The sequence below is a fragment of the Alligator sinensis genome, unplaced genomic scaffold (genome assembly GCF_000455745.1).
Source record: "Alligator sinensis unplaced genomic scaffold, ASM45574v1 scaffold215_1, whole genome shotgun sequence".
NCBI classification, from domain to species: Eukaryota; Metazoa; Chordata; order Crocodylia; family Alligatoridae; genus Alligator; species Alligator sinensis.
The window spans coordinates 281,820-301,035 of record NW_005842259.1 but is presented as its reverse complement, the minus strand read 5'-3'; the positions used below and the strand labels follow the sequence as shown (position 1 = coordinate 301,035).

The window sequence follows — 19,216 nt, the reverse complement described above, 5'->3', positions numbered from 1 at the left end:
TCCCCCCCCCCCCCCCCCCCGCCCCTCCCCAAGGCCTTGAGCAGCACTTCATGCCCTACTTTAAATAAACCCACCACAAAACAAAGGAAACAAAGCCCTGGCTCTGAAATGCTCTCTTCCCACACCTGTCCTGAACTGCCAGGCCTCTGAGCCGCTCCCTGACCCTGACTGCTGTGCTTATGACACCGTGCCCTTCTCCCAAGCCCATTTGGAAAAGTAGAAAGAGACTGGAGGCCTTCCGCTGTCTCCAGACTGGTCGGAGATGAGCTCTTACCTGTGCCATTCCTGGGGGATCCCCGCGTGAGGCCCTCACCAAGCTGGAGCTGGACACTGCCTACGTGGCCGTCTGCCATGTGGTCGGAGGGGCTGTGGCCTGGCTGCTTCAGCAAGTCTGTGAGAGTCCTGGAGAAGACACAAAGGAAATTTGCCAGCCAGTGTCCTAGGGACGGAGTCTCCGAGTCTCCTCAGCTCCTGGTTTTGTGCTACCTCCGTTTCCCCAGTGCACCTCGATTTGAACCAAGGGAAAGCCTGGCTATTCCCACACGGGGGCTCAGTGCACCTCTGCACATGAACCTCAGCTTGGCCCTGAAACACCTACTTCTCTTCTACAAGTAGGCTACTACATCACTCTTCCACACCATCTCATCCCTATCCCGCTGTGCAGGCCTGGGTCTCTCCTGAACAGTGTCTCACATTTCCTGAAGCCAGCACCAGCCGGGGCAGAAGGGAGCCATCCTTTCTCATCAGACTGAGTCTCATTAGTGTGGCACACACTTGAGGCACTTCCTCTTGAAAAACACAAACAGCTTGGAAGGTCCCAGTAATGACAGGAGGGAAGCACCAGCCTCTGATTATCAAACAGACACCACGCACATTAATTACCTTGACACATGTGTGCACACACACACACAGTTTAACTAGTGTAACCTGTGGGTTCATGACAGCAGGGCACTTGTGCCGTCTTTTCTCACACATGCACGTGTGCAGAACATGTTCTGAAAGGAGCTCGAAATAAAAGTTTAGAAAAACTGAACATGTGGAGGCCAGGCAAAAGGTAATGGCGTGAGGGACACACTAACTGAAACACAGGAGTTTTAACGAGGGAGAGGAATTACGCAGAGTAATCCACAGGGATATAATTTCAAAAGTAAAGGGTGAAAATTAGGGGGAAACTGAGACTGAAGGGCTGGGGCCATTTCTTAAAAGCAATAGTTATCTGACTTCAGAGAAGGCTCCCAAGGGAAGCAATGGCAACCCCCTCACTTGAGTCATTTCAAACTGAAGTGGAGAAAGCTCTGGAGAATAGACTGCAGGGAATGGTGATGTGCCAGTAGGGCTGAGGATGAACTTAATCATGACCTTTCTTGAGTATTCTGCCCATTTTTAATGATCACTTTATTAATAATGACATTAAACATTAAACAGCATTGCATAAGACCTGTCTCTAATTCCTTTAACATTCATGTTGGAAGACATCTCAGCAGCGCCATGGTGTACGGGAGCTCCCAGAGCAAGGCACGTACACAGAAACTGGTGCAGCTACAAACAGCTGGTCTCAGGATACGATACGGATGGCTCTATTTCCATTGAAATTAGCATAAAAAACCAGTTTCTACTGCTAAAAATGGCCTTGTACTGGCTAGAGAGTGAGTGGAGTAGACAAGGACTGTCCAGATAGATCTTCTCTGTCTCTAACCCCCACATGCCCCTCACCACTTCTTTTGGGCCAAATGCCATGCCTGTCTCACATGCACTGAGACCATCAGCTAAACCTCAAGTATATGCAGGGTAACCTGGGACAGGACACTGGTTCTTGTGTTCCAAAAGCACAAGCAATGACTAATGAACTTTCTGGTGCCTGTGACTTGGGATAACCCTATAAGGGGCTTTCTTCCTCCCACCTGCTTCTGCAATAACTCATTATTGTACAAGTGGTTCTGAACACACTGCCTTATCCTATTCAGTTAATTGTGAATCTCCATCAATTACCAGTGCCCTTTTATAATTTAGCCACTAGAAGGTGGTATTAGCCCAACCACTACCTTGAGCAGGCCAGAGATTATAACCACATGAGGGCGGTAAGTGTGTGTGTGTGTGTGTGTGTGTGTGTGTGTGTGTGTGTGTGTGTGTGTGTGCGCGCGCGCGCGCGCGCATAATCACAGACACACCACTCTACCCTTTCCTCCTGAGCACAGATTCAATCCTTTTGCTCCCTATTTATGCATCTGTTCTGTTATGGACATTTCTCTTACAACCTAGCCCAGCCCTCCTCTCTGGGTGGACACCCACCAGCCTGTTGTGAATGGATCCAATTGATGAATCCCAAGTGCTCCTACATCAGCTGCTCACTGCACTCTTCTAGTCTGGTACACCCCCTCCAAGTTGGATCTCACCCATTCTGTCCACCTGAGGTCTTGTCCATGGTTACTGTCAGGCAGAGGCCCTCTAGTTTTCCTCTGTTCAGCCTGGTCATCTGACCTGTGGCTCCTCTTTGACAGAAATCATTCCCATTTTAAAGTCACTGACCTTTTTGCCACGTTTTACACTCCCAGCCAGGCTTCTCTGTAGAGATTTCAGGCTCTACAGGGAACCTGAACTACCTCAATCAGTAGCTGAGACACAATCCCTCTATGGGACTTTTCAGCTTCAGGCTACTGTCCCATGCCCTTGGCCAAGCAACTTTGTGTCCCACACCTCTCCCAAGCATGGCACTAGCTGGGATTCAGCATATCCACCCAACCCAGGACAAGGTTAGATATGTTCAGCCCTTTACCCAAAATGAGTGTCCTAACTCCAAATGGAGGATAGAGTTGAAGAATGGAAGTCGTAAAACCAAATGGAGTCCCCAGTTTGATGCAGACATATTCCACGGTATTCCAGGTACCACAAATAGGACATCAGTTCACCACAGTTCACTAAGGCCAAGCTGTCTGGGAACTCCTTAAATCTAAGAGCTGGGGAAACCCATAAGTGAAGTGCATAACCATGAGTTTTACTAGCCATATCTCCACTGCACAGGAATTTTTACAGCTCCGCCCAAACTGCTTATGTCCTGTCCAAGCATATACGCTACTCAACATAAAACCAGACAGAGTCCTTGAAGCCAGTCCCCTTTTCAGTTGTTCCAGTTGGTCTGGAATATGGAAGGGCTCCCATTTTCTGGGAGTTTATCAACCAAGATTCTTGCCTGTGTATTAATCTTGGAACGTTACAGTTCAATAATGGTTCTTCTAAGGGCATTTTTTCTGTTAATTCTCAGGCATCTTCTCTTGCTAGCCGGCTGTCCTGCCATTTGGTTTGGGTCTCTAGCTGCACTCTGACTCACTTTTCAGTGCCAAAGGAGGGACGGTTTGCTGAGGAAGACTAACCTAACCACAAATGTACATGAGGTCTCCTTTGACTTGGCATCTTTCCATTGGCACAGCTGCTTACAACTTTCTTGGTCCCATCAGGCTTCTTTGTGGTTGGGTGGTCAGGTCCACGTCTCTCATAACTGCTTTCATTTAGTCTTGCCTGGCATTTGTCCCCGGGTTCTCGTCTGCTCTAGAGCAGTCGGCAGTCTCTCTCGGTGGGGGTGGTTCACTTTCATTTTGCATCTGCAGACTGTTGGCAACAACTACCTCCATCCCATCCAGATGCTAAAAGGTCTGGCCACAGGAAGCTTTAGCACAGCTCATGCACTGAGCCAGTCCCAAAGGGAAATCACTGGATCAATCTGAAATGGTTTTAATTTCCTCCCTTTGTTAAAACGTTGTCACCTTTTTAAAGAACTTAAGAATTGCCATTTACTGGGTCAGATCGGCATATACCCATCTTGCCCAGTATCCTGTGCCACACAGGGACAGAGAGCGGATGCTGAAAGAGAGAGTGAACTGGGAATGGCCAGGGTTTTTTTTTCCACTGGTCCTCTCTCACTTGCAGCGTCCAGGATTTAAGGGCTAGGAAGTTCTGATTCAGAGGCTGTGCCCCTCACTCCCAGACTCAATAGTTAGTGATGCTCCTTTCTTCCAAGAATTTGTCTATCCCCTTTTTACAGCTAGAAGAGACCCATGGGTAACTTTCAATCAAGGTCTCTCCACCAACAGGTGGGACAGGTTTCTCTTGTGTCCCAGGCAATGGGAAGACATAATTGTTCCCAAGGGCCATTCCACACTAGGTAGCTGTCATGCTCTGCACTCATCTTAGTAAATCAGCACTCAGACAGACCTGTTGCATCTGGAAGTTCAACATATTTGACCTACTTTTCCTTAGGTCTTTATGTGAGAGAGAAAAGGCACATGTAAAAAATTCAGCATTCTTTTTTAAAATAAAAACCAACATCCCCAAGACCCTATGAAGCAGCGTAGGCAGCTGTTGGTAAGCAACAGAAAAACTGCAAAACCCAGCACCCATACAAGCAAAATTTAGCAGTTTGCAAAGCTCAGTGCTTACAAACAACCCACCAGGCACAAAGCATTCTCACAGCCTCGTACTCCTGAACACCCCTGAAAAACAAGCCAGGTATGCAATTCAGCATTAGCTTAACCCTGTACCTTAGGATAAGCTGTCTGCTGCAAAGATTAAATCTACAACTTCATCACATGAGCATCTCCTGAACTAAAACATCCAGCTCTGTTAGCCCATGGCCACAGCAGCTCTTTGCCTTATGTGGCCAAGCCACCATCACAGTGGGAGAACGCCACATCCAGGCCATTTTACCCTTTCAAAAATCCTGAGCATTATAAGACAGCACGATGCAACTCAACAGCAAACCTAGAATGCCACGCCAATGAGCACCCCTAGTAGTTGTGAGGCTCCCACCCCTAACAGGCTGGCACAAGCATCCCAGCTTTGTAGGAAAACCAACAACAACAAACCAATCTCAGTAGGCCCTACATGGATAAATCAGTGTGCATGGCTTCCCACTTGGCCAGAGCCCTGTGAGAACAAACCGGCATACGTGGCCTGGTGGCCTGGTGCGCTTGAGTGAATAGAAAATGATCAGCCTGCATAAGCATTGAAAGTAGTATATGTTTGGAAGAGATGCCAAGCTGAAGAAGGGATTAGAGCTGTGGCTCCAGTAATTCAGTTGACCTGAAGTCAAAACCAGCACCTGGCTTTTGGGGAGCTTTGGATCCAGACTGGATCTCTGAAAGGAAACATGGGCAATTCTTTTCTAAGCTATCAGCCAGAAGAGCAAGAGCATAGGAATCTGGGTGAAGGAGACAGTATGGTCATCAAAGACTGGAGCAGCAAATGAGTGACAGTCAGGTGACATTGCCCAAAGCTGGCAAGGATTCTTTGCCTCCATGCTCAGAGGGGAAGACGAAGGTCACAGGATGCTGACCAAGGAGGTGGGGTGGCAGGCGAGTCAGTGGATCACTGGACAAGTAAGTAGCATGGAGGCCCTCTGAGTGGGGGGACACAGTACTTCAGGGCTGAGCGATAGATTGCCCTGGCCTGCAGGGAGCTGCAGAATTCAGGCAGGGCCGAGACTGGGGGATGGGGGGAAGGACTGGACTGAGGTATTGGGAAAGCCGGGTTTCTGCCAGACTTTTGGTGGTTCTTTTCTATTCTGATGGTGCATAGAGGACCATTGCACCAGATACCTCGCAATCACTCTGCAAGAAATGGTCTCTGCTCTGCAGAGTTTATAATTCAAGGGCTGGGAAAGGAAACTCAGAGGAAGCAGTTTGCCCAAGGCCATAGAGTAAATCAGTGGCAGAGCTGGAAATGAAACCGCTGTCTGCTAAGTCAGCACAGGGCCAGGTTCATTGGATCTCCCTGCCTCTCAAATCATATGGGCATCTTCTGGCCAATCAGGTAGGAACCACTGCTCCAATTCAGGGTAGGTACCCTTAGGTGGATGGAGCAAGGGAAGTAAGATGGCTGGCGCTGAGCCATGACCCTGTCTATTAGTCTAAAGCAGGAGCGTTGAACCTGTTTGGCCCTCCTGGGCTGAATCTGGACTTCAGGGCTCCTTGTGGGCTGGATTTGGACTAACCTTTGGCTCTTGAGCCAGCCCAGATTGCTGTGGGGGGGTTAACACCATCATCAAGTTCCCAGCCCCTTCAGGAGCCCCATGGCCTAGGCTGTAATGACATTCCCGATCTAAAGCCTTCCTATGCCAGGAAATGTTACCCAGTATCAGCGTAACAGGGAGACCAGAATTCCTGCAGAGACTTTCATAGGAGCCCCTCTGTCCTGTTTTTTTCACTGGCATCAGGAGTAATTCATTTTCTGGCAGGCTTTCAAATATTCCTCAGTATGGAAGGAGCAATCTGAATCCCCCCAGGACCTGGTTAGGACTCCTTTCACCAATAAAGGAGGAAGAGCCCCTCCCCACCTGAGCCTTGCTCTTCCTCCTCCCCTCAGACATGGCAAATTAACAGGATTTTACCTCTCTAGCGCCTTTGCCCATCCCACCCTACTTGGGTCTATCATCACTGCAAATGCCACCGGCTAAATACACATCAGGAAATAGCATGCTGTCACTTCTGGCCTTTGGAAGGGAGAAACAGGAGCCACATTTAGAGCTCCCATCCTATACTTATGGAAGGAGAGATGGATGGAGAGAGACAGACAGACTGATGAAGCAGTGGGAGAGGGAAAGGAGGGGGAAAGGGTCCAATTCTGCTTTCGCACCAGTGTAAATCAGCAAGTCAGTGGGGGTCACAGCAATCAGAGCCAGGGGAGACTCAGGCCCAGGCATGTGCAGGAGGAGGTCCAAGCACTGTGCTTCGCTAATCATGCCCCAGTGCAGAGCACTCTTGGGCTAGGGTTTCTCCCACGGATGATTCCCAACAGCTAGTCCAGTCCAAACTGCACATCTTCCTGGCACCACAGTGCTGTGTGGTCAGAGGCGAACACAGGTTGAGGCCAGGAGGAGACAGGATGAAAATGGACTCCTTGTAATGTGATGGATGCAGCTGCCTAGTTTAGGGCTCTGAGACCATGACAGGCTTGGATGCTGGTGTCCTTGCTCTTTCTTGGCAACTTCTGACACTGAGTAGCCTGACAGGACCACAAGCACACACGGCCCTGCTCAGCATTAGAGAGGCAAAAACACCACATCTACTTCCCCTTCCTCTCCCTTCCCCAGATCTGGTCTGTCTCCCCAGATCTAAGCCACTTTAGGGAGTGGGACTGGCCGTCTCCTTGTTGTCTTCAACCCCCGGCCTTTTCCTATGGCAGAGGCTGTTTTTTGCTGGGGCTGGCAGCAGTGCCTTAACTCATACCAGACTGAGCTTTGTTCCCTGGCTTCCAGGGACAACTCCTGCTGCTTTTCGAATGAGGTTTAAGTGCAAACCACGACAGTCTGGCACTTGCATCTGTACAGCACTGAGCACAATGCCTGCCCTGATGTGGGTCCCTGGACACTGCCATTACACAGAGGATAAACACCACATTTACTTCCCCTGGCTCTCCCTTCCCCAGATCTGGTCTATCTCCCCAGATCTAAGCCACTTTAGGGAGTGGGACTGGCCGTCTCCTTGTTATCTTCAACCCACAGGCTTTTCCCTCAGCTTTCTAACTCACTCAGCAGTTGGTTCTTCCCTTCTGGGTCTCTGTTCCCTCTGCTACCACTGTGACAGCCTCATGGTGGGATCATGGTGGAATCTACCCTAAAGAACTGTCTGTTGCAGACCCACACACACACAGCTGTGGGGCAGAGTTTAAGAGATACAGTGGATCAGAAAAGTCCTAAGACATCTGGACAGAACTATGGTTACCATAGATATGCTTAAGAATTGATGGAAAACTTGCTTTTGCCTCAGGAAGACCTGCACTGGCCATTCTTGGGGTGCTCCATGAGCTGCTGCTCCAGCAGATACCTGGCCCAGTTGTCCTTCACAGTAAGCAGCTGGTCTGTACCATAAAGGGTCCAAGATGCTGCTGGAGCCCGCTACATAGACAGCTGTGCTATTCCATGCGTCCATGAGAATGTAGTGTAGAGCATGGGTGTCAAATTCACCTTGTGCCCTGGGCTGGATCTGGACTGCAGGGCTCCTCACAGACTGGATCCAGCCTGGACCATGCGGTGATGGCAGTGGCTCTGGCTCTGGCATGGAGCATGTGGTGCAGCTCTGGCTCCCATCTCACGTTCCATGCTGCAGTGGCAGCTCTAGCTCTGGCACAGGGCACACGGTGGTAGTGGTAGTAGCAGTGCAGCAGTGGTGATGGGAAAAGTGGCTGGAGAATGACAGGGCTGTATCAATCCTTGCTAGCCTGCCTGCTGCCAATTGCCATGTCCAGTGGCACCCAAAGTCCCTGGATTCTGTGGCAAGCCACTCTTCCCTGGCCACTTTCAATTTGTGGTGGTCCATTGGTAGCCCGGTGGTCCAGAAAGAGCAGATCCACTGGCCAGATCCAGCCAGTCACTCCTATATTTGACACCCTGGGTGTAGAGCTTGACCAATGCTCCCAGATCATAGAAAATTGGGCATGTGGCATGCTGACTATGACCAGGAGAAGGGCATATGCTGCCTGCGTCCCCAAAGAAATGCAATTTAGAAAAGATCTCAAGAGTCAGGCTTCAAGACCCCTTCCACAGCTCTTGGCTAAGGACCTGGTTCCCCCCCACAGCTGTGCTGCCTGACATCAGTGAGTTCCACCTCCTTCACCATGTGCCCACGCCACCTGGGTAAAACCAGAGCAAGGTTCTGTGCCTTCTGAAAGAGGCTGGAGTTAAAGGGAAGCCATGGAGAGTCACCACCTCTGGCTAGCAGTGGCTGTGGTGCGAGGTCACAGGAGACAGCCTCTTGCACCAAGCAGAGATCTGCTAGGTTCATTGCTGGTTGCATGCAGCCTGTTGCGTCAGTGGTTGCTGTCCACATCCTTTTCACCAGCGACTGTCTCCAGCCATGGCTGCAGACAGTGCCACGGTGCCACTTAAGATCTCTTTGCATACAGACATACACAAACTATCCTTTGCTTTCCTTGTGCAGTCCAGACTCTGTTGTACCATTACCAACCATCTGAATCATCTACCACTGCTAGGACACCTCACACACTCTCTCCTGGCCTGTACAGTTTTCACATCAGCTATTACGTTCTCCCTCCAGTGTCTTTTGCTAGAGGCCCCTGTTCTGGGACTGGTTCCCAGACTAGACAGCTCTTGCTGTTGCGAATGAACGGCATGCTTCATCAGGCCACCTGAGTTTCTGCTCTGTGATGTGCATGCAGTTAGGCATCCTCCACTCCGGCCCTGCACAGGCATTTTCAGCCTATGTCAATGGGGTGAGCACCTACTGGTACTGGCACAACTGAAGAGTTTCTCTCCCTTTTTTAGGTGACTAGCATGATTTTAGAAAAAAAAATTGTAGGGAACTGGCTGGAATGTGTATATTCTACTGGACCAAACTCTGGCCCGTTGACAGCCTGTCAGAGGCCCTTTATCACTAACAGAGATTTTCCTTTAGCCCTAGCTCTAGGAATGCTTTAGGAACCAGCGGATCCAGGTTCTGCCCTGACCTGCATTGCAAAAGTCCAAAAAGAATATGCTATACAAGACAGCAATAGCTATAAAGAGCTAAGGTAAGCAGCCAGAGATCAACTGCAATGCTCTAGACACTGTTCAGCTGGATACGTGGCCCTACTTTTGATGCCCAGAAGCAGCACATAGGAGGAAAAAAACCTTATCCCATTCCATTTGCTTATGCCCCAAAACCTGGATCTTTGGGGAAAAAGATCTGTTTAGTGATGACCCACATATTTCAAAGTACAGTCTCATGTGATCTCCGGGTATGCTTTTGGGGAATGGGACCCCTACCAGGAGGTGGAATTAATTATCACTTTATTCTGTGAATGCTCTGATTTGCATTAGTGGAAGGAGAAATAAAAGCACATTCTCTTTTTTGGAATGGCAGAATTAAGGCTACGAGTCAAAATCAGGCTTCCCACCAGGACGGCTCACAACTTAAGCCAGAAATAGCAAGAAATGCAGGAGAACAAGCAGGACCCAAGATCATGTGCCTGGAGAAACATATGGTGGTTATTTACCTTCCGTTCTCAGTACTGGCCTATGAAGGCCTGATTCCCAACAGCAGGCTAAGCATTTACATACCTGTTTATCACTGCTGGGTGTCACCGGCCTGACATACAGAAGTCTCTCTCTTTCTTACAAGACAACCCTGGTTGGCATTGTGCAGACATCAGGTACAGAACACAAGTGGAGAAATGGCCCCTGCCCTTTCATTAGAAAACTAAAGAGACCATCCAAGGCCAGGCATGGGAAAAGCATGTAGTTCACATCCCACCAGCTAGACCCGGCAGTGTCCAGCTCTTGGGGTCTCACTGAAGAAGCTCCTAGGGCTCAGATGGCATCCAAGTTCAAGGGTGCAGTTAGGGTATTTCGGTCAGGGAGCCATACAGTTACTGAACACAATATCCACCAGACAATGCTTGCTCTACCTCTTGGGGTTTCTAAAACGACCCTTCCCTTCACACACATATGCATGCACACATGCTCCTTCCCCTATCCCAGCCCCACAAAAAAACTCCTTTTCCCTCTTAGAAACGGTAACAGACTTTCTCCCTACGCCTGAGTAGAGCTGTGAAGGATGTGTTATGACAGGAGTAATTGCAGCACCCCTGGAGAAGGCCCATTTTCCATCCTCCCCATTGTCCCAGCCAGGGAAATGAAAGTGTACGGGTGTGCGCACTAACTAGCAACCCACTCAGCCACCCATCTGCCCGCGTGTGCACACCCCAACAGCCCAACAGTCTCCTCCCAAGGAGAAAAATAGCATCAGTGACTGAATGAAAGAGGAGTCGCAGTGGAGGGAGCTTGGCAGAGTTCGTATCGATTCTGTAGACCTGCCAGTGTTTCAGCAGACGACAGAGAAGGTGGAAGGGATGGGCACAGATACACAGAGACAGATATTTCCTTCCGGGGATGTGGATAGGTTGAGCTGAATCTGCACCCACCAAAACGTTGGGCTGCATGAACCAGTCAATCAGTTGTAGCCACACCCAAGCCCCAGTGGGCTCCTGGCTTCTTCCTACTGCTGAGGCCTTAACCATCCCTCAGGGACAGCTCTCGTTTCAACAGGCAGCTGACCCATGGCATTAAGGAAGGTGTCCCAGTCCTCTCGGCCTGCAGGGCTCAGTCCCCAAGAATCATCTTTGCCTGTTCCTGTCACCTCTTTAGCTTCTTGCGTCCTCCACTCCCTTTGTCTCTTCCCTTTCCCAGCCCTGCACTGCAGCTGCCTTTGAAAGGGTTTTGAAATTACTTTTCCACCCACCCCATCCTGCTTGACACCTATCACCTCCAGCTGCTGTGCTAAGTCAGCCCTTGCAGGGGGGAGGGGAGGTGGGGAGGAGCCTGCCTGGCAGGGACTGGCAGGAGGCACGGCTTCCACCCGTGCTGACTCACCGGCCACCAGTGATAGGGGCAAGGTCGGCCTTTGGGAAAATGGCGCCCTGGGCAAACTTGTATTTTGGCAACCCCCCCACCCCACCCCCAAGCCAGTGGAACTGCTGAAGGCAGAGGCAGGTAGGCAGGGGTGCGGGGGGCAGTCTGGTGGGGAACCAGAGTGGCATGGTGCACCAGGCAGGCTCGTGGGTGGGCACCACTGCTGCTGTGTGGGGAGCAGGACAGGTAGACTGGAGCAGGCATCACCCCACCTGCACATGCCCAGCCCGGCTCCTCCTGAGGCAGGAGGTGGGGGGCAGGTTAGGCTGGGCACCCCTCCTCCTGCATGGGGTGGGGATGGGGCGGGCAGAGGAGAAAGCACTGCTGTGAGTGTGTGCGTCTGTGTGTGTGTGGGCACGTGCGCCACGGTGCCCTGGTGGTCACCCACGTTGCCCACCCCTACGGCTGGCTCTGGACAGGAGAGTAGGGGCTACTGTACTTTTGGACAGAAAACACCAGGCATTGAACTGCCACAAAAAATTACAAGCCAGAGAGCACAGGGTGCCAAGCCCTCAATCTCTTCCTTGCCCCCAGTACCCCAAAGGCTGAAGATGCCATCAGAGCCACCCACCTGGTGGACCTACCTGTCCTGGTAGATCATTTCCTGGGGTGCTGGCTTTTTACTAAAGCCCTAATAAAACACCAACAATTAGATTTATTCCTGGACCTGGTTCCCTCACCAGCACTGCATGCTAGAACACGTACCTTGCAGATTGGAAACTCATGGAGGCTCTGGGGCAACTCTGAGACGTCTCTCCTTGTTGGTGCCATCCCCTTTTCTCCATACCTCTCCACAGCCAGCTGCCTATACTTTGCCCTCATCTTTGTCCCCCACTTTGTTTCATATCACAAAGCTGCCCCAACAATTTGGCATAAGCAGGGTTTTCTGCTAACAACAGCTCTGGCACTTAAATAGCAGGGGTGCAGCTGGTTTGGGCGGAGATGGCTTGGCACAACAGGGGCAGGTCCCAAGGCTTGAATAGCAGAAGGTGTTGCTTGTCAGGGAAGAGGGGCCCTGGCAGGGAGGGCTGTGAGAGGGCCCAAGAGCAGATCAGGAGAGGCTGCTGCAGGTCGGTAATGTGATGCATTGGCAGGGCTGTATGTGTGAGCCTTGCCCTCTGCCTGGCTCCAGCTGCTGCTATTAGCTGCTCATGTTGAGAAGCACTGAACTCACTGACACGTTTTATTTAATGCAACAGTAAAAAACAAGCAAAAAATATCTACCCGAGGAGAGAAGCTGCAAAATGTGAAACAAAAAAATTTGTGTCAACTGCATTGTGCCTATTCCTGTCCTCCTTTCCCCTCTCACAGCTCTGCCAATGCCACTCAGTCCTGACCGGCAGTGTGCCTTGCCACTCTGGTCACGTCCTACATCCTCTGCCAATACCCCTTGCTTCCAGCATAAAGCACCCATTGTTTTTCTGTTCCCTTTGCCAATGTGCCTCATCTCTGCCTTCTAACATCCATCCCCTGCTGCTCCAATCTGGCGAGACAAGGCCCCGTTGGGTGTGTGGCATCTCTGGGGAACCATTGTGATCACGTAGGGATTTGCCCAGGAAACACAATATACCAGTGAGCAAAGAAGGCACTGAGATGTATCAATGGTAAAAACATTGTCTACTTCAACTTTCTTTTTCACACCAATGTGCTTTGCAAGGAATGCTTGGAGAAATCACTTGACCAGATAGGAAATGCAGCTGAGTCTACTCTTCACACCACAGAGCTCTGATCTATCACAACATGACTAGTTCTGGGTCCCAACTAACAGATTTAAAGATGGCTTGAGTCTCTCTACACAACATTTCACCCTTCAGCATAGATGTATTCTGGAATACCACAGCCATACCAACTCAACAGAACTATAACTGCCTCCAGGCTACAGGGTGGAAAATCAGGATAGTTCCTTCCACCAAATCCAAGTCCGTGGCCTGCGGGGAGAATATGGCTGAGATGGCATTTGTAGCTGCTATATTATTGCAAAAAGTGTGGTAAGGTCCCTCCTGCCTGACTCTGTGGGCCTGATTCTCAGAGTGGTGTGAACTGAAGTTGGTGGAGCGGTGCTGTGCTGCTTTATGCCAGAGGAGGATCTAGCCTCCACACATGGCCAAAGCAGAACTGGGATGTCCCGCTCAAGAGATGACACAAACATCACACTTACTGCCTGGGGACAATTCACCATGCAGCTCCAGAGAGCACTCTCTGAAAGGCACATCACACTAGCTTCTTGTTATTGCCCATGAGTGCAACTCAGGACCCTTGGCGTTGACCCTCCTGTCCCATCCCAACATACTTCGTGCACGGAAGCCAAGACCACTTTGGGTAGCTCTGCCCTGGAGCTGCTGTCCTTGACTTCAGCTCTCTTGCTGCTCTCTCCCTGCCTGCCACAGTGGACCAGGTGGTCAGAGAAACAAAGCTGAGCAGGTTCCCTTAGGTCACCATATGAGCTGGATGCTGGCAACCCAGTGAGCCCATTACAAGTGACACACTGTTGCATTAACTGCATTTGAGCGGCCAAAGCAAACTGTGCCTCCCTGGCCATCCCCTCCTCTCACCAGCTCCACTGGTGTCACGAGCCAGGCTAGATCACATGGCCCCTATTCTGTCAGAGATGACAGTAACAGCGTGGTAGGGCACTGGCATTTCAAAGGGCTAGTACCTTGGGAGGCTTTGCCTTCCTGTTTTATTATGAGTATGTGAGCACGAAAAAGGGCCCGGCTCACGACCGGCCCACACAGGGTCCATCTCTGAAAGGAAACATGGGCAATTATCTCTGGCAACTTTGCCTTCCTGGTCTATTATGAGCACGTGAGCACGCGTGCGCACACAGACACAGACACACACACACACACACACACACACTGCATTTCACCATGGAAAGCCCCCAAGTTCCTTCTGCACACAAACCAACAACTATTGCGAATGCTACAGTACAAAGCACGTTGTGTGCCTCGAGGCTGGTACGTAATGCTGTGTCTGGAGGTGACAGAGCCCTGCCATAAACTGGGGGATTGAACCTTCCCTCCGTGCTTCTTGGGGGAAACATTCTCTCAGGGTGTGGGGGCGTGCTGAGTGCAAGGACTTCAAAACAAGCCGCCTTACAAAATGTCAGTGACTCCGTGTGTGTGTGTGTGTGTGTGTGAGAGAGAGAGAGAGAGACAAAGCGCATGCGCCAGCAAGGGGGAGAGAGAGTGAGGGACAGAAATGGGACAAGAAGTATGTTTATTTGAAGTCAGAAACAGAAATAATAAGACAGAAAGTGCAGCAAGGAGAGAGAGATGTGCAGCCATATGGGAGTTGAGAAAAGGAGGGAGGGAAGGGTGTGGGGTATGATGTTGGGGGAGATTCAGTAACCCTTTCTCTCCCTGTTGCCCCTTCACTTAGCTGGGAAGTGAAACCTCTTGCACTTGCTGAATAAAACAGAGGAGACGCAGAGAAAAACAGAAGAGTAGTTTGGTCCCATCAATGCCTACTGGCTCTCTCTCTTCATCTGTAATCCTAATCCCCCTCTCCCCAGCTCCCAGGTAATAGCAGACCCATCCAGTCTGAGGTTGCGGGGAAAGGGGTGTCTAAACTTTCTCCCCAGGGCAAGATCAACTTCATTCCCAACAGGGTTTGTAGCCCCACTTCCCTGAGACTTGTGGGTCAGTGTGTGTGAGGAGCATGTGGTCCACACACACACACACACACACACACACACACACACACACACTCTCTCTCTCTCTCTCTCTCTCTCTCTCTTCTGTGACATGACAGGAGCTATACAAAAGCTGTAACAAAGCTCCCTCCCAAAGCAGGTGAAAGCTGAGATACCTCCTGGTAGGAACTGAACTACATGGAGACGGACTCCCTTTGAAAGACCCCCAAGTCGCAGGGCTGAAATGTGAGCTTTGCATTCAGAATCACGGAAATTAGGGCTGGAGAAGGTCTCTGACAGCAGGTCATGTCTTGTCTGTCCCCACCACCCAGTGAGGGACTGTGGCCCTCAGTCCACCCTCCAGGGATCTGCCTGGACCAGGGCTTTCCTCGCTCCTCCCGGCAGACTGTTCCTTAGTTTAATAGCTCTCAGGTTGCTGATCTCCAGCCCAATTTCCCCTTCGTTCAGCTTCTCCCCGTGTCTCAGATTTCTACCCACTCTGAGTCCTCGGTGTTCTGGATGCTAGACTCACATCTTGATTTTCTCAGGGCCAAAGTCAAGAGGGCTCAGTGGGGGTGGGAGGCCCCTGCAGGGATATGGCATTTGACTTGAGCTTGCCATCTGGTAGAGAAGGAGACAATGCAACCAAAAGGAGGCTATGGAGGGTATCACCTTCCCACTGCAGAGGGCGAGAGATGGTGCGGGGATGCAGAGGGTAAGAGAGGGAAGGAATAAGGCCCCTTTTACCTGGACATAGTCATCTCCGTCTGAGGGCTCTGCGATTTCTCCAGGCCCAGCTTGGTGAAGATGCCTATCAGCACCATGATGGCCACGACACCACAGATGATATACACAATCATGTTGGTCTTGTCCCGAGTGGGGTCCTCATGGGTCTCATCCACCTGGGATGGCGGCTGGCCTGTATTGACCCAGTCGGGCGTGTCGTAATTGGAGCATCCGCTCTGGTCCAGCCGTCCATGCTTGAACTGGCAGCAGAAGCGGTACCCACAGGTCCCACAGCAAAACCGATAGATCCCTGAATTGCAATTAAATGGAGGGTCCCACTGCCCCATGACATCATAGTAACCAAGGCATCGGTCACCTCCTGGCATGACCTCGGTTGGGGCCACAGCGGTGTCTTCCATGGTAGGACCCAAGCTGGTGTTGGCTTTGCCTCCCTTTTGTCCTTCCAACTCAGGATCCTTGGTGTTAGGAGCCCTGGTCCAAACTCGCCCGGGGTCCAAGAGAACCAGACAACAGAATCCAAAGATGTACCCACGCTCCATCCGTGCAGCGCTCCCGCTCGCCATCGAAGTTACCTCGCCTCTTGCGTCGGTCACTAGCAAGCTCCACGCCCGCTGCCTCTGGGGAGGAAAATGCCGTCTCCTCCCAGCGCACAGCAAGGAAATGGTTCAAAAATTCCCAGTCAGACACAAGGATGCAAACTGCATCATGCCGTCTGCCCCTTTGGAGGGAACAGACAAGTCACCCCCCCTCACCACACAGGTTTCCTCAGGGCAAATCTCACGGGTGGAACAAGCCACTGTTTGAGGAAAGGTCTCGGGGACCTGGGGTGCAGGGGGAGGGGGGGAAAAAGGAGGGAGGAGAGAAAAAAACTATTCAGGACAAAAATAAAAAAACATAAAATAAAAAGTATCACAGGAAAGTCAGCCCCACATCAGGACAACCCCCCCAAATTCAGAGCCCAAATGCAAGGAAGCACAGACGCCTCCTCTTCTCCTCGTCCTTAGGAGAGAATTTTGTATCTTTGTAATGCCAGGAGCAAGGCTTTGCTGGAAACCCCACGGACCATTCCCATCTCGGCTGCTTTAGGCTGGGAGAGGATCCTGAAGGCAGGCAGGCAGCCAGTGCATCTCTGTCTCTCTCCCCCTTCCTCAGAGACACCGAGCTTCTGGGAAAAAAAAAAACCCTTCACACTAGAGAGGGAGGGGAGGAGGGAGCAACAGAGAGAGAGAGACAGTGAGAGGGGGGAGGGAGGGAGACAGAAAGAGAAAGAAAAAGGAGAGAAATAGTCTTTATTCCTTACTAAAGCTAGGAGGGCTCCTGCTCTTCAACTGTCTGACAGTTTCCAAAGGAAATCAGAGAAGAAGCATAGCCAAGTCCTCTAGCACATTTGCTGTCCTCTGTGCAGAGCTCTGGACGTTAGCCAGAGGTTGTCACTGGGCCAGACAGGATGCAAGAGGACACTTGCAGCTCCTTACTTGCTGTCCCCACAGGCACCGGTGCACAAGTGGCACGAGTGACAGAGATGCCCGTGCATGTGCACCCTGCTGCTGTCAAAGTGAGGGAAGAAAGGGGTTGTTGTTGGAAGTGCCTGGATCCCCCTGCAGCTAGTCCTGACATCGAATCATAGACTCATAGAAAACTATGGTTGGCAAGGACCTCAGGAGGTCATCTAGTCCGACCCCCTGCTCGAAGCAGGACCATCTCCAACTAGATCATCCAAGCCAAAGCTTTGTCTAGCCAGGTCTTAAAATCCTCCAAAGATGGAGATCCCACCACCTCTCTAGGTAACCTGTTCCAGTGCTTTACTACCCTCCTTGTGAGAAAGTTTTCCCTTATATCTAATATAAACATCCTTTGCTGCAACTTGTGACCACTGCTCCTTGTTCTGTTGTCTGCCACCACTAAGAACAGTCCAGCTCCCTCTTTTGAACCTCCCTTCAGGTAGTTGAAGGCTGCTATTAAATCCCAACTCGGTCTTCTCTTTTCTAGACTAAATAAGCCCAGTTCCTGCATCTGCCCCTGCCCTGCACAGGCTCCACTTGTCTCTGCTCTGGCAACAGCGGAGGGAGGTGGGCACATGCCCCACCTTCCAGTTTGGAAAAGGTGATCAGCCTACCTTCACGTAGTTGAGGGCTGTTTTTAAATCTCCCCTTTCTGTAGCGGCAGGCCCAAGACTGCACACAGTTTGTCCAGTGTCTCTCGCCCTCTCTTCCCCCAACAATCCTCCTCCTCCCCCCTCCCCACCCCCACCCCGCGGGAAAGTGTTGCCACCCCTTGTTAAAAAGAAACACACTGGAGGAAGAGCACCAGTCCTCATTCCTGCCAGGGGACTTGGAAGAACAAGCCATCAAGAGTGACAATAGCTCTCCATGGTCCTGACTCACCCAAAGTTTCCAGCTGAGTTTTGTCTGAGTTGAACTCCAGGATCAACAAATCTCACCCTGCCCCCTTGTACAGAAGGCATCCAAAAACGGATGCCTGCCAGGAGGCTCAGGAATCCATATTTAGGTACCTCAATAAAAAGCTTTATTTCCAAGAGCACTGAGCTCCCAGCAGGATCTGCTTCCCGAGGGAGCTACCAGCTGCTTAAAGACCCTTATTTAGGCACCTACAACCAGATTTAGTCATCTCATTTTTAGTCACCTTGTTCTTGAAAATCTTGGTTTTGTTTAATAGGCTGAGAGAAACCTGCCACTGCTCTGGGGAGTCAGGGATGTGGCATAGAGTCTTCTAGGGCAAAGCAAAAGGTTCAGGGCTCAGCCCTAGGTCACTAGAGACCAAATGCCCTTGCTATTGGGTTCTAGCCTGGCTCTTATACGATGCCCATGGCTCTGATTTGAATGTCAGTAAAGCTGCAAGATTTGCCTCTTGCAACATCCACCCTTCTTGATTCCTCTTTGTGGAAAGAAAAACCTGTGTGCACTGCTGTGGGGGAGGGCTGGTTTTTGCTTTGACATGCTACAGCAGAAGGCAGGGGGCACATATACCCCTTGCACTAGGAGCAGGGAGTGGCATGGTCTGAGGCAGGAACAAATTGCATAGTCCTGGATGAGTGTGCTGTCACCTTCTGGTGGTCCCTGGACAAATCCAGGTGTGTGCCAGTCTGTCTCCTTCTGGGGAGAGCCCAGGTGTCTCAGTCTAATGCTTAGGAAGTGATGACCCAAAACAAGGCACTGCCACACAGCGATGCCCCCACCCAGTTCCATACGCCTTAGCCCTGGTGACGGTGTCCACATGCCATGCTGCACAGGCCCATTAACCCTTCCTAAAACCCCTTGCCAGCTCCAGCTAAATCCAGGATATTGAGAGCCACCCTGCAGGTTACTGAGGATACAGGGGATGAATTCAGCAGTGCACTTAAAACAGCATGGAAGCTACAGTAGCATCTGGCAGGCCACAGAGAAACATACAGGCGAGTGTATTGGCAGGACAAGGGATGT

The 19,216-nt window shown here is 50.9% G+C and overlaps 1 protein-coding gene across 1 annotated transcript in view; it reads right to left on the bottom strand.

Moving 5' to 3' along the window:
* LOC102375378 (protein shisa-8) overlaps window positions 1-16,339 on the bottom strand; it is a 21,632-nt gene extending 5,293 nt beyond the window's left edge. The window contains exons 1-2 of the mRNA XM_025208950.1: window positions 15,777-16,339; window positions 275-402 (exon numbers count right to left, since the gene is read on the bottom strand). Coding sequence (XP_025064735.1) covers window positions 275-402; window positions 15,777-16,339 — 691 coding nt within the window. The remainder of the gene's footprint in view (window positions 1-274; window positions 403-15,776) is intronic.
* Between the last annotated feature and the right edge of the window lie 2,877 nt (window positions 16,340-19,216).